General features: G+C 44.9%; 1 protein-coding gene and 1 long non-coding RNA gene across 2 annotated transcripts in view; one reads left to right on the forward strand and one right to left on the reverse strand.

Annotated features, from left to right (window-relative positions):
- The window catches only part of LOC310688353, a 33,279-nt gene extending 31,389 nt beyond the window's left edge, over positions 1 to 1,890 (reverse strand). Inside the window, exon 1 of the long non-coding RNA XR_014516885.1 lies at positions 1,582 to 1,890. This is a non-coding gene — a long non-coding RNA (uncharacterized lncRNA). The remainder of the gene's footprint in view (positions 1 to 1,581) is intronic.
- Positions 1,178 to 6,870, forward strand: HINT1 (histidine triad nucleotide binding protein 1). Its single transcript, XM_083464702.1, has 3 exons — positions 1,178 to 1,367; positions 4,539 to 4,643; positions 6,538 to 6,870. Exons 1-3 carry the CDS (start codon positions 1,257 to 1,259, stop codon positions 6,700 to 6,702), a joined length of 381 nt encoding a protein of 126 aa, XP_083320828.1. The 5' UTR covers positions 1,178 to 1,256; the 3' UTR covers positions 6,703 to 6,870.
- Positions 6,871 to 15,636: the final 8,766 nt, after the last annotated feature.

Genomic DNA, 15,636 nt, shown 5'->3' on the forward strand with positions numbered 1-15,636 from the left:
ATCCCAGGAGACTTAGGGTGGGGTTGGTTTGCTTTTTTATTTTTGAAACCGCGTTTGGTTGATGTACTGTACAAGGTAGAAGTTGTTGCCAGCGGCCTTGTGGTGCTTAGGAGGATCAGACCTCCGGAAACAGCAGCATGGCTCTAGGTCCTGCTTTCCAGAGGGCATCGGTCCTCTGCTTTAAGGTGACTTCTATTTGCAGAATAAAAAAATTCCTTCTAGTAGCACCTTAAAGACCAACTAAGTTAGTTCTTGGTATGAGCTTTCGTGTGCATGCACACTTCTTCAGATACCTATTTCTATTTCTATTTGCAGAGCTTTCCGACAGTAGCCTAAAGTTAAAGCACCGTCAGAAGGGAGAGCAGGGGCCTCGGAGTTGCCGGTCAGCACCTGGACAGCAGCCCGAGAGCGAGTCACACTGTCATAACCTTTCCCTCCCGAAGGAGATGGGTTGCATTTAAAAATAATTATTATTTCTACACTTACATATGTGCTAGCTTATGCAGACTTTACTGTCTTCCTTTTTTGTGATGCTCACCCCAAGGGAGACGCAGCCTGCAACCAAAGATAAGCCCGGTCTTTAACTAACTGCTTCTGGCTTGTGCACACATTATTGGCTTTAAAATGCAGCCTGGAGGAGCTCGTTCTTTTTTCTCAACTTGCCTTGAAGATGATTTGAATGAAGCAGAAAGCAGTGGGGTCCCTTTTCCATAGATAAGCATTACTCCCTATTGGAGGAATAGCCAGGCCCCTTTCCCCAGTCCCAAAATCAGAATCGGAGGTAGATGTTTCATGGGGACCACGGCGTAGGGCAACATACATTTGCCTCCCATAAGCCGTCGACTCCGTTTCGACTGAGGCGCCTTTGCAAAGTGGCAACATCTATTTAGAAACAGTACTATTTGGAAAGCGAAGGGTTAAAGCCATAGAGCTGGGCGCTAGAAGGGGGAGAACGAACCACGGAGAAGAAAAGGATTACTAGAGCGACCAATGCGGACACCTCCTTGCTCCCTTATCCCCGCCCCTTTCCCGCGAGCGCGCGTCCTGATTGACGCGTAGTTAGAAAACGGCGCGAAAGGCGGGGAGAAAGTTGACGGGCGGGAAGGCGAGCCAATAAGACGCCGGCGTGACGCTTAGCGAGTGGTCGGCTAACCTCGTGAAGGTCTATCATTGGTTGGATGGAACCGAGGGGGTAGTGCCGGTATACGGAAGGCGGGGCGAGCGAGCGAGAGGGTCGCGTGAGGCGGCGGTTCGCGATGGCTGACGAGATCAGCAAAGCGCAGGTGGCGCAGCCGGGAGGGGACACCATCTTCGGGAAGATCATCCGCAAAGAGATCCCGGCGAAGATCATCTTCGAGGACGAGAAGGTGAGGAGGAGGGCGGCGGGCTGAGCGGAGACCCCGGCGGGGCCTGGCAGCACCGCGAACGGCTGAGGGAGACCAAAGGCCCGCCCTCGAAGCTGGGGGACGGCGGCTCCGGCCGCAGGGGACGAAACTCAGCTATATAAGCAGGGCGCCAAAAGGCTCCTTCAACCAAGGTCTCAGATTTAATGGAATGGTTAGCAGAAAAATGAGGTGGGACAGTGGTACCTCGGGTTACAGACGCTTCAGGTTACAGACTCCGCTAACCCAGAAATATTACCTCAGGTTAAGAACTTTGCTTCAGGATGAGAACAGAAATCGCATGGCAGCAGCGCGGCAGCAGCGGGAGGCCCCATTAGCTAAAGTGGTGCTTCAGGTTAAGAACAGTTTCATGTCAAGAACGGACCTCCGGAACGAATTAAGTACTTAACCCGAGGTACCGCTGTATTAAAATGTGCAATTAAGAAAGTTTTCCTGTTTTTATAAAGGTAAAGGGACCCCTGACCATTAGGTCCAGTCCTGGCCGACTCTGGGGTTGCGGCTCATCTCGCTTTACTGGCCAAGGGAGCCGGCGTACAGCTTCCGGGTCATGTGGCCAGCATGACAAAGCTGCTTCTGGCGAACCAGAGCAGTGCACAGAAACACCGTATACCTTCCCACCGCAGCGGTACCTGTTTATCTACTTGCACTTTGACGTGCTTTAAAACTGCTAGGTTGGCAGGAGCAAGGATCGAGCAACGGGAGCTCACCCCGTCATGGGGAATCAAACCGCTGAGCTTTGATTAGCAAGTCCTAGACTCTGTGGTTTAACCCACAGCGCCACCCATGTTCCTTTATGTTTTTATATATGCTGGGAAGGGACACGGGTGGCGCTGTGGGTTAAACCACAGAGCCTAGGACTTGCTGTTCAGAAGGTTAGCGGTTTGAATCCCCGTGATGGGGTGAGCTCCCGTTGTTCGGTCCCTGCTCCTGCCAACCGAAAGCACATCAAGCACAAGTAGATAAATAGGTACTGTTCTGGCCGTAAGGTAAATGGCGTTTCCGTGCGCTGCTCTGGTTCGCCAGAAGCGGCTCAGTCATTCTGGCCACATGACCCGGAAGTTGTCTGCGGACAAACGCCAGCTCCCTCGGCTTATAGAGCGAGATGAGCGCGCAACCCCAGAGTTGGTCACGACTGGACCTAATAGTCAGGGGTCCCTTTACCTTTATTTATATCCCGCCCATTGGCTGGGCTTCCCCAGCCACTCTGGGCAGCTTCCAACAAAATATTAAAATACACTAATGCATCAAACATCGAAAGCTTCCCTAAACAGGGCTGCCTTCAGATGTCTTCTAAAAAGTCTGGTAGTTGTTCTCTTTGACATCTGGTGTGAGGGCGTTCCACAGGGCAGGTGCCACTACTGAGAAGGCCCTCTGCCTGGTTCCCTGTAACTTGGCTTCTCACAGTGAGGGAACCGCTATGTGGTAATTTATGGACCTAATAGTTATCTAAAGCTATTTGCACATAACAAAATGGAAGGCCACACAACACAAAACACTGTTACTTTATGTAGGTTTTATTTCTTTTTATCATATTTTTGAAATGTACATCCAGGTTTTTTTCTTTTAAATTTTTTTGGGGGTCCCAAGAGAGTGGGGCCCTAAGCTACAGCTTGTTTAGCTTATACGTAAATCTGGCATTGAATAAACCACAGCAACAATAATAATTGCATGCCAGAAAAGAGGAGAGTTAAATGAAACTCACTTTCATCTGCTGAAATGTGAGAACTAATCTCTGCAACCTGAGTTGTGAATCTTAAAATTGATACAGTTGACCCAGAGTGGCTGGAGCAGCCCAGTCGGATGAGCGATGTACAAATGAACAACAACAATAATAATAATTGCATGCAGGAAGAGAGGAGAGTTAAATAAAACTCACTTTAAACAACAACAGCCATAGTAATTGCAAGCCAGAAAAGGAGTGTTACATAAAATTCTCTTTCATCTGCTGAGATGGGACAATTCATCTCTGCAATCTGAGTCATGTTACAATTGATGCAGTTGTCATAGCTATGTGAAATTGATTTGAAATGATTAATAGCGAGATGGTATTAAAATGTGTATTATGTGGCTCAGAATGGTGGACTGCATGATGTTTTAATACCCTTGTGCAAAGTTAACATGGGATGGGAGATGAATACGTTGATATTAAAATCTCCCTGGCAATGGCGTGAAAGGTTTGAACAACGCCAACATTCCAGCAAGAATAATAAAATAGGGAAACGTCTACTACACATTTCTTCAGTGCTTAGGTTAACATTTTGAAGCATATTCTCCTCTTTGAATCTTTTGCATCATAAACTAACAGCAAATAATGTGATGCTTGAAAAAGGAAAATAAGTGTTGATGTAACTGTTTTTGAATCCACAGTATCTTAAATTATTAGTTTGACTAGGAGGACACATGGCAGTTACATAGCTACCCTGAAATCTGAAAACGCAACTAGATGAGTCTGAAAAAAATCTGCCCCGGAAATGTGTGTCAGCCTTGGGCAGATATTGCCCAGCCCTCGCTGATACTCACCACGAAGTTGTTACAGTAAGTGCCACACTTTTAACAATTGGAAAAAGTGCCAGTTCTGAGTACCCTTGGGTACCCCCAGAAAAAGCACTGAGAGTTAGGATCTCCATCCTTGCCAGCTGTAATAGTAATAAATAATGGTGTGAAACTAGAAACCAGAACTACATTTAGCCTACAGTATTTCTGGAGATCAGCTGCTTATGTCATCATTTAAGATGCCAAGTCTGTTCTGCCTTGCAAAGAGACTCCAGTCCCATATACAGTGGTACCTTGGTTTACAACCATAATCTATTCCGGAGGTCCGTTTGTAAACCAAAACAGATTGTAACCCAAGGTGCGCTTTTGCCAATGGGGCCTCCCCCCAAAAATTGTTCATAATCCAAAAAAAATGGGTTGCAGTCCAAAAAAATTTGCAAGCTGAGACATGCACTTCCGGGTTTGACGTGTTTGTAACCCAAAACGTATGCAAACTAAGACGTAGGCAAACCGAGGTACCACTGTAATGAGCTTCTAGTACTGTGTTCTAGTAAAAAATTAGTTTCTAGTTATGGGAAGAATTAAAATTGCTTGAAAATAATTCTTGCATGTGTCTTATCCTTGGCTTTTTCTCCCCTGCAGTGCCTTGCATTCCACGACGTTTCCCCACAAGCTCCAACCCATTTCCTAGTAGTTCCGAAGAAGCCTATTGCTCAGATATCTCAAGCGCAAGATTCTGATGAAGCTGTAAGTATTGCACAAAGGCTTTTAAGTGGTGTTCTGCTTTTTGACTTTTCAGTAAAGCTGAGAATAAATGCTGCTCTTATCTCGCTTCCCATTACAAGCTTTCCAAACAAATCCTAAAACCATTCTGTTGCATGCCTCAAACCTTTTTTGCTCTTGTGTTGTGTATAAGAACCACAACAGAGGTTGCATCTTCCTGGTGCTCTGTGGACTATAGTTTGCTCTATTTTTTATTATTTTTATTTGCTTGCATTTCTATTCTACCGTGCTTCCATTGCAGAAATTAGGTAGTGGCTTAATTTCTGATGTTACCATCAGAATTACCATGTATCCTTGCTCATGGGACAACTTTATTGCATCAGAAATTATCCTCGGATGTACCTTGAAATTCCTGAAATTAGGAATAGGTAGCTACAGAACCTGTGCTCCTTGAGGTGTTGGACTTACACCTCCCATCATTCCTGACAATTGTCCATGCTGAAAGAAGTTCCCCATCTCTGCCTTGAACCCATTCTGAGAAAGTGTAGTGTAGTGCTTGGGGGTGTCTGGATTCAAATGTTCATTCAGACATGAAGCTCACTAGGTTTCCTAGGCCAGTCGCCAATTCTCAGCCTAACCTACTTCACAGCCTGTTGTGAGGATATTATGGTGGAAGAAGGCACATATATGCCATCTTGAGCTCCATGAAGGAAAGGTGGAATATAAACGCAAAAATAAAATCTTACTATCTGTTTTTAGTTATATAATTATGAATTTTAAAACGATCAGATTATGTCCTTGTGGTCAAGCTTAAAAGTGTACAATCCATTTATATTGGACAAGCTTGCATCTCTACTTTAATAAACAAAAGTCAGGAGACATGAAATGTCAATTGCTCTGATATGAGGCACTATAATGTAAATAGTTTTCCCATTTTGCAAGTATAGTTGGTTGGCACTATACAACTATTCAGTGCATGCCAGGAAAGAGGAGACTTAAATAAAACTCACTTTCATATGCTGAAATGTGAGAACTTATCTCTGCAACCCGAGTCATGAATTGATGCAGTTGTGAAATTGATTTGAAATGGTTAATAGAAAACAAAATTGTATTAAAATGTGTATTATGTGGCTCAGAATGGTGGAATGCACAATGTTTTATTACCCTTTTGCAAAGTTAACATGGGATGGGAAATGAATAGGTTGATATTAAAATCTCCCTGGCAATGACCTGAAAGGTTTGGACAACTAACGCCAAAATTCCAGCAAGAATAATAAAATAGGGAAACGGGTACTACACATTTCTTCAGTGCTTAGGTTAACATTTTGAAGCGCATCCTCCTCTCTGGCTCCTTTGCATCATAAACTAACAGCAAAGAATGTGATACTTGAAAAAGGAAAATAAGTGTTGGTGTAAATTTGCTTTTGCATCCACAGTATCTTAGATTATTAGCTTGACTAGGAGGACACATGGCAGTTAGATAGTTACCCTTAAATCTTTGAAAACTCAACTAGATGTCTCTGAAATATTTGCTCCTGAAATGTGTATTTATTGATATATGTATACACAAAGTCTTGGCTCAAGTTCTTTTTTCATTATTTTGAACAATGAATGAACCCCAGGAGTGATTCAGGAACTTCTCAAGAAGGGTGTGGAAAAACACAAAACATTAGGGACTGTTAGATCAACCTGTGTGTGAACTTTAAAGATTATGTTTCTAGCTAGAGGCAAGATCTGTGAGTCCCACTTTAGGCAGCGCTTGAAAAGGTGTGAATTGATGTCCATTGAGGGATGTTGAATATCTGAAACTCCTGGTGACAGTGTATGTGTGCACTTTTCCAACTGAACTCTTACTTTAGCTGCTCCATAAAATCTGAATGTTTGCATTATTGGTGTGTTTTTCTTTTCCTTTTCCCAGCTTCTCGGACACTTAATGATTGTGGGCAAGAAATGTGCAGCTGAATTAGGCTTGACGAGGGGATACCGAATGGTGGTGAACGAAGGGCCGGATGGTGGTCAGTCTGTCTACCATGTGCATCTCCATGTCCTTGGTGGCCGTCAGATGGGTTGGCCTCCAGGTTAAGAAGGTGGGAATAAAGGATATTGCCCCCCAACTATCTCTTGAACACCCTCAACAAATAATTTCAAAATCCAACTGTGATCAATACCTTCAGCCACTTAACCTTTCCTGTGAAGTACAGTAGAAGTTTGCGCAATCATTGTTCAATAAAGTTACAAGCATGTCGGCTCATCTTTTTTGTGTTCTTCTTCCACATTGTCTAACACAGGCTTCCCCAACTTGGTGACCTCCAGCAGTTTTCAACCATTGGCCATGCTCACTGAGGCTGATGGGAGTTGTAGTCTATCCCTTCAATATGTTAATGTCCTCCCATAGAAGGCAAGGTGGTATAAGGAGATTCCTGGATCATCTCTCATATAGGTACTGACTACAGTGGTACCTCTGGATACGAACGGGATCCGTTCTGGAGCTCCATTCGCATCCTGAAGCGAACGCAACCTGCGTCTGCGCATGTGCGCGGGTCACGATTCGCCACTTCTGTGCATGTGCATGACATCATTTTGGCCGTCTGCGCATGCGCGAGCAGCGAAACCCGTTACTTCCGGAGTGCAACCCGAAAGCGCTCAACCTGAAGCAACTTCAACCCAAAGTAAGACTGTATGCTTTTGGTATAGCATTACTGCAGCTGAAGCCCTTAGCCTTTCCACCTTTACCATGTGCCGCAATGTCTTTCCCCGCAGCAACCTTCTGTAATGAGTTGTTGCTATTTTACAAACGAGTTACGAAATCTCGGGGGTAGTGCCTTGCTCCAGGTCATTCCCTAAATGCAATGGTCAGGGATTTGAACTCTGCCCCTGAACTGAAGCTGTAGGCTTTCCTGAAACCTTTAGAGCATCATTAAGAAGAAGAAAAAATAGGTGCAAGCTAGGTACTCAATTCAGTATAAGGTTATTTTTTCCCCTGATTAAGGAAAAAATTCTACTTGCCCACATCCAGAGAAAAAAAGCGACTGAATATTACTTTGTTAATGGTTGGAGTGTTGCAGAGTTCATATAGAAATATATATATATATATATATATATATGCTTTCGTAGATTTTCACGGGTACAGGAATGCAGGTTTTGGTGTCTTCGGGTGTCTTCCCGTGTAAGAGTTGGGGTGTCTAGGCGACGTTTCGACGAGGTCTCACTCGTCATCTTCAGGCTGGTGCTTTCGGCTTCTTGTTACTGGAACAGAGCAGGATCTCAGTGTTTGAGTTCCTATAAATACTGTTGAGGGGGTGTGGTGTATAGCCTCCAACGTTCTGGGCAGAGAGGAAGTTCCCAGGTTAGTGTGCCTTTTCTTCTTTTGTTCCTTAATTACTTGAGGGATATCTTGAGTGATTTCTTGAGTGATATTCTGAGTACCACTTAGGTGGGTCATTAAGTGTGGATTAGTTGCTAAAGCTTTCGTGTCTTGACCTCTTGAGCTTGTGAAGAGTTTTTCTGAGAAGATGGCTCTGCCCAGAACGTTGGAGGCTATACACCACACCCCCTCAACAGTATTTATAGGAACTCAAACACTGAGATCCTGCTCTGTTCCAGTAACAAGAAGCCGAAAGCACCAGCCTGAAGATGACGAGTGAGACCATGTCGAAACGTCGCCTAGACACCCCAACTCTTACACGGGAAGACACCCGAAGACACCAAAACCTGCATATATATATATATATATATATATATATATATATGGCCCATATCACCTAAAGGCCTTTGCGTGATCTGCCAAGCAGGTGGGAAAGTATTTTATATAATGTATTCATATGCCACCTTTCCTCCAAATTCAGATTCAGGGAAGCCAATAGAGTTTAAGGATCGTGATGCTAACAGCCTTAAACAAAGTGTGTTCATGGGCATCTTGGGTAGGGTGGGAGTTGGGCCATTCATTATATGACAAAGGTTGGAAGGGAGTATGGAGATTGTCCAGAAGTTGATTGAATGTTCTGTGCCAGTGCAGAAAATGCTGGATCAATAATGACGCCTGAATTGCTTTCTTCAGAAGGAGGTGAAGTTCTGGGGTTAATTAACAAATGAAAAACGCACTTCGTGTCTAAAGATCACACACCTGAGTTCTTAATATTCTAATGAAAATATGCATTTACAAAAATAGCTTACTGGATAACTGCAAACCAGCCAGTGTAATAATTTGCCCGCATGCGGAAAAGAACCCAGAGATATGACTTGGTAGGTAAATTACCTCAGTACAAATCAAAAAGTTGAAATTATTAAGCATATCAAAACTTGTTGAATAAGAATCTACATAGCTTCTGCAAAGATAAATGATTATTTATTAAATTTATCAGTTTTATCTTGCCCTGGGCATCCCAAAGCAACTTGCAACCAAACAAATAGACACACCTAAACCACATAGATGCATTAAAATCAAGAGGAAAACAAAATTGCCATGGCGGTGGGGAATTTTCAAGAAGGGCTAGGCCCCCTCAAAATTCCCCTGGCAAGATACCAGATAGCGGAGCAATATTTCAGCTGTAGCCAATTTATTCTACAAAATTTATATACTGCTTGATTGTTGTTTTTAAATGCAGTTTGACTTTTTAATACTGATGCAAACCCCCTTACTAGTCTGTTGTACCGGCGAACTCTGATAATCCTTAGCCCTTACCTAACTTTTGGCCTTGTCAGACATACTGTTTTTAGCACTTATTTCAGTGTTTTTTATTTGTTCTTTTATTCTATATGTTTCCACAAGATGCTGTCATCATTCCATTGCTATGCCTGAATATCACAGTCATGAAACCACCTGGCATTTTTGAAAGGTCTGGACTGGTTCTGCGATATTTTCAAGGCGTAGAAGGTTTTTTGCACAATACTATGCATTTTGCCTTGAGTAACTTTCATTTCACAACACCCCTCCACCAGCTTTTCTTTGACAGGAGGTTAGTCATAGCCAGTGTTAGAAACTGAGACATGAAAGCTAGGAGCTAAATGACACCTTAAATCTAAGTTATGGGCGCAACAACGGAATGTCTAGGCACACTTTTTTTAAATAACAAGAGTACAAAGCTGAAAATGAATGAACTGCAGCTAAAATATTGTGTTCATTTTTCACATGGTCTTGTTCTTCCCCTGCCCACTCCCCTAATATTATTTTATAATTCTTTTTATTAATTTTCAATTACCATCCAATAATAGCCTCAATATAATACAGTTACTAATGTCAATCATTCAAATACCGAATTATATAATTTAGGTGCCCCCCTGGCATGCTAGAATTGATGATTTGATGATTTTCTTTATTTCTGCGTTCCAAAATCTTATTAATCTCAATTACATTCCGGTCAAAATAATAATCACTTATACGACAACTGCAATATTAATAACTTCTATTTGTGTTGACACATTAAATGATTTATAGAACTACAAGTGAGGCACTCAAACTATATCCTTGTTCTTCCTGTGCGTGGCATATAGTAGGCAACCCCCTAATATTCTTAAAAGGGTCATTTCTCCCGCCTTCAGAGAGTAGCTGGAAGTGGGGAGGCAGAAAAAGCTCTTACTTTCCTTCCACTCTGCAGTTTTAATCTGAAATTTTAGGCGCAGTACTGCTCCCAGAAACCGCTCTCGCTGATGAAATTCCCAGTCACAAAACGTCCCTAGAACAATGGGAGCTGGTCATAGCTCTGGTCAAAAGAGTCAATGTCCTGTTTTCTAATTTCTGTCACAAACAGAATATCAGGATAGCAGCTAGTTAAATGCCAAACAAGAAGAAGAACAACTAGCAACCCTGTGAAAGGACCGTTGATATGTGGTGCACCTGCTCTTAACGGTGGCATTTGCTGGTTGGAGGAAGCAGGGATTGGAACTGAGTGTGATGACAACCACAGAACTTTTCTCGGTCTGAACACATTCCATCATTGCTGTGGACACAGGAAACTGCAATGATACTCTAAAGAATAGAAACATACAGTACAGTGGTACCTCTGGTTAAGTACTTAATTCGTTCCGGAGGTCCGTTCTTAACCTGAAACTGTTCTTAACCTGAAGCACCACTTTAGCTAATGGGGCCTCCCGCTGCTGCTGCGCCACTGGAGCACGATTTCTGTTCTCATCCTGAAGCAAAGTTCTTAACCCGAGGTACTATTTCTGGGTTAGTGGAGTCTGTAACCTGAAGCGTACGTAACCTGAGGCACCACTGTAGTATAGATGACCCACTCCAACATTTGCGACAGAAAACATCAGGGCAAACAGCAACTAAGGTAAAGGGACCCTTGACTGTTAAGTCCCGTCGTGGACAACTCTGGGTTTGCAGCGCTCATCTCGATTTACTGGCCGAGGGAGCCGGCGTTTGTCTGCAGAAAGCTTCCAGGTCATGTGGCCAGCATGACTAAGTCACTTCTGGCGAACCAGAGTAGTGCACGGAAACACCGTTTACCTTCCTGATGGAGCGGTACCTATTTATCTACTTGCACTTTGATGTGCTTTCGAACTGCTAGGTTGGCGGGAGCAGGGACCGAGCAACGGGAGCTCACTCCGTCGCGGGGATTCGAACCAACAACCTTCTGATCGGCAAGCTCTAGGCTCAGTGCGACAAATGGTATACAGTGGTACCTTAGTTTAAGAACAGCTTAGTTTATGAACAACTTGGATTAAGAATGCTGCAAACCCGGAAATAGGTGTTTTGGTTTGTGGACTTTGCCTTGGAAGCAGAACATGTTCTGCTTCCTGTTGAGTGTGTTCCATTTGTAAATTGAGTCCCCCGCTGCTATGGGAAAGCACGCCTTGGTTGAAGAACACTTTGGCTTAAGAATGGACTTCTGGAATGGATTAAGTTTGTATATCAAGGTACCACTGTATTAGAAAGCACCCCTTATATTTTATTTCTATATAAGGTAAAGTTTATTGTTTTGCCTTATCATTGGCTTGCCCTAATTTATTTGGATGTATTATTATAGACTTGTTATGTGATTGTTGCATTTGTTGAATTGGCCACACGAGGGCAGAGCAAGACTATTGCTGGTAACTCTTGGATGGTTTGGATTTCCTTGCCTCTCGAAAGCAGCATGGAAATATTCACCTGACTGGCGGGAGGCTTGAAAAGGGATCATAACTAAAGGTGGGGCAGGAATAAGTCTTCTCACTGAAGGAAACAGGGCACGTTACAGGAAAAGACAGATCACTGTGTCTTCTCTGGGAGCAGATCCATATGAGCAGTGCCAGTCACCCGAAATTCATGTCCGACCAAAGTATGAAATGTGAACAGGAGCTTGTGCTAGCTCTGTAAAGGGAACCCAAAGATCTCACTGGTATAGAAAATATCAAGTCAAAAGCACAACAAGTTAAAAGCAATTTATACCACTTGGTTTGCTTCTTCAAAAAAGCAAGCAGATCTTGGTTACACAAATCCCAACAAATATAATTATCTATGTGAGGCTTTTGGTTCTGCCACTTGGATGGGCATCAATTCTTCCCCACTGTTTCAACGGCTTTCAAAGCAGCTTCTGAGCCGTGGCTGAAAAACTCATGGGAGGAGACCTTGAATGAATGAATTTACTTTATTCGGACACAGACCAACATAAGCAAAACATCTAAATAAATAACGGTATGAATCTAAGCGAATAATTATTAAATAAATGGGAGCAAAAACCAACCGTAGATTAAAACATTTACACAGAATACTTGATTAAGCATAAGTAATGGATGAATAAAAACTAATAATAAGAATTTAAAAAGATCAGTTAAAACAGCTATATGAGGTGGGGCTTCAGTGATACAGATCTAACAATATGGGCCTTTATTTTAGGACTGATTTGTGGCATAGACCATCCTTCGGCAAGTATCTGTCATGGCAGTTCAGAATCTGGTGACTGAATATGTGACTTCTGGGCTTTCGTCCTGTAGTAATAGGGAGATGTTGTGCTGTTCTGAATGCCCTGGGAATTTATATAGGATGGGCTGGATAAACCTGGCTCGAATGTCTATTTAATACTGGCAGTGAAGAAGGGTATGCTCTGTTGTTTCCTGCTGCCCAGAGCCTCATGGGCATGTCCTCTCCTCGTATGGTATGGAAGAGACCTTACAATCCGGCCTCCAAAGGCTCAGCCAGTCCAGACCACATACCGGGACCCTCCCTCCTCAATTTCTGTGACTTCCACATTGCAAAAAGCATGCACTTGTGGGAATCACTGTTTACAATATCCATATCACTTGGTTGTGATTCGAGGACCCGATCCCCGCTTGGGGAATAAAGACACGTGGACACAGAATGTAAAGTTAATGGGTAAGGTAAAGGCCACAACTTTATTGATTACAGCATGTGAGAAGGTATTGGCTTAGGCATTGGACCATGGAACATTAGACTCCACCCACTCGTAGAGGGGTGAGTCTGAGGAGGGGTTAACCACCAGTAGGGGGAGTCTGTTGATGCTAATCCAACCATAGGCTCTCTTCCTGATGTCACCGAGGGTCGTGCCATGGCCCCCCGCCACACGGGCATCGGACAGGATCCACAACCGCCGGATTCCTTTAGCGGAATACCCAATATTGTTGGGGAAGGCGATGGCCACACCTTGCCCTTCCACACACCAACAACACATTCCAATGCCTAACCGCCAAATACCACGAAAGTTGTGACGGTTGCTACGAGGTAGGCGAAAAAAACCAAGAGGCCGGGCCAATTTAGCCAATTGGAAAAAAACTCCTACCAGGCCCCCTGGTTAAACAGGGCGACCAACCAGAGGTCCATAGCAAAGTCTCAGGAACAGCTAATCTAAAGGGAGTGGAGGGTGGGTGACTCGAAGAAAATGTGTGTGCAATGGTGGGGATGGGCTGGCGCGGCTGCGTTTGAGCAGCAAGCCACGCCCCCGCCGAGCTTCCCTATTGGGTGCCCAACTGGGGAGGGGCGTGGCGCCAGCCCTGGAGTTGAAGCAGGGGGCGGAGCGCCCCCTGCTTGATGCAGGAATCGTCTCCCGCTCACAACCCCTTCCCTCCTGGGAGTAGGCTTTAGCATGATATTTGCCCATGTCAGCATGCAACCAGGGATTTCCTGCATTTAAGATGTGTTTTGCGAATTGCTTCGTAATTTGCTTGCTGGGACTTTCTAAGTTAGTGGCCAGTACAGTGGTGCCCCGCAAGACGAATGCCTCGCAAGACGAAAAACTCGCTAGACGAAAGAGTTTTCCGTTTTTTGAGTCATTCCGCAAGACGAATTTCCCTATGGGCTTGCTTCGCAAGATGAAACGTCTTGCGAGTTCTTGCGAGTTTGTTTCCTTTTTCTTAAAGCCTCTAAGCCGCTAATAGCCGTGCTTCGCAAGACAAAAAAACCGCAAGACGAAGAGACTCGCGGAACGGATTAATTTCGTCTTGTAAGGCACCACTGTAATCTCAAGATCTGTTGTAGCTTTCTAGAGGACCTTGTCCTGCCCTTGAGGGATCTGGCACGAAACCCTTCCAGATACATTTATTTAATTGGATCATTCAGAACGACTTTTCCCACCAACCATCATTTTGATGTTGACAATATTGGGTGAAGGCCAGTACACAATTCAGTGTCTTTCGTGGCATATACACATAGATTCAGGCTAAATAGGACTGTAGTAAAGAGGGGAGAGTTAACTGGATGCCACATGACCCCAGCCAGAACTTTACTGGGATTCTAATATTGTATATATAGTGGTACCTCGGTTTACGAACTTAAGGTAATTCATTCCAGAAGTCCATTCTTAAACCAAAGCATTCTTAAACCAAGGCATGCTTTCCCTACTGAGGCCTCCAGCCGCCGGTGCCCTTCCACTATTCAGCTTCCGTTCGGCTTCCGAGGCAAAGTTCGCTAACCAGAACACCTGTGGAGTTCGTATACCGAATAATTTGTTAATAGGGCTGTTCGTAGACCGAGGTACCACTGTATAGAAAACATAATAAAACATTAAAAAACTTTCCTGTACAGGGCGGCCTTCAGATAACTTGGGGGTTGGATAACTCCATACCCTCCAAAATTTCTCCAATGAAAATAGAGACGTCCTACCATTCCCTCCTAGCAGTTCGAAAGCACGTCAAAGTGCAAGTAGATAAATAGGTACCGCTCCGGCGGGAAGGTAAACAGCGTTTCCGTGTGCTGCTCTGGTTCTCCAGAATCAGCTTAGTCATGCTGGCCACATGACCCGGAAGCTGTCTGCAGACAAACGCCAGCTCCCTCGGCCTATAGAGCAAGATGAGCACGCAACCCCAGAGTCGGTCACGACTGGACCTAGTGGTCAGGGGTCCCTTTACCTTTACCATTCCCTCCAACATTTTTCTGATGGAAACAGGGGCATCCTATTTTTAACAACAACAATAATAATATTTGTATTCTGCCCATCTGACTGGGCTGCCCCAGCCACACTGGCCAGCTTCCAACATATATAGACACATACTAAAACAAACTTCCTTATCCAGGGCTGCCTTCAGATGCAGTGGCGTAGCGTGGGGGGTGCCAGGGGTGCCGACCGCACCGGGTGCAACATCGGGGGGGGGGGCACGAGTCCAGAGGGAAGGGACAAGTTCCTTCCTCCGCCGGGCTCCCCGCCGCCACCGCCAGCCTTGCGCCCTAGCGCGCGCGCCCCCCGCCGTCGCTGTGGCTGCGCTCCGCTCACTGCTCGCAGGAGGAGCAGCCGCTGCAGCAGCGCCGCCGCCGCCACCGACGCCTGGCCGGGCACGGGCAGCCTCTGCACCCTGCCGCCGCCGCCATCCCCTCGGCCCAGCCACAGGCGGCGGCTGCTTCTGCCTCCATCCTCCTCCGGGCAAGCAGCGTTGTTTGCGCGGCAACTCGCAGGTTAGGGGTTGGGGGGGCGCAAATTACTTGCCTTGCCCCGGGTTAGGGGGCGCAAATTACTTGTGTTGCCCCGGGTGCTGACAACTCACGCTACGCCGCTGTTCAGATGTCTTCCAAAAGTTGTCTAGTTACTTATCTCCTTGGCTCGAGGGTTGCATAACTCCATACACTCCAGCATTTCTCCAGTGAAAA

This window comes from Podarcis liolepis, assembly GCF_965112155.1.
Source record: "Podarcis liolepis genome assembly, chromosome: 11".
In the NCBI taxonomy this organism is placed as follows: Eukaryota; Metazoa; Chordata; class Lepidosauria; order Squamata; family Lacertidae; genus Podarcis; species Podarcis liolepis.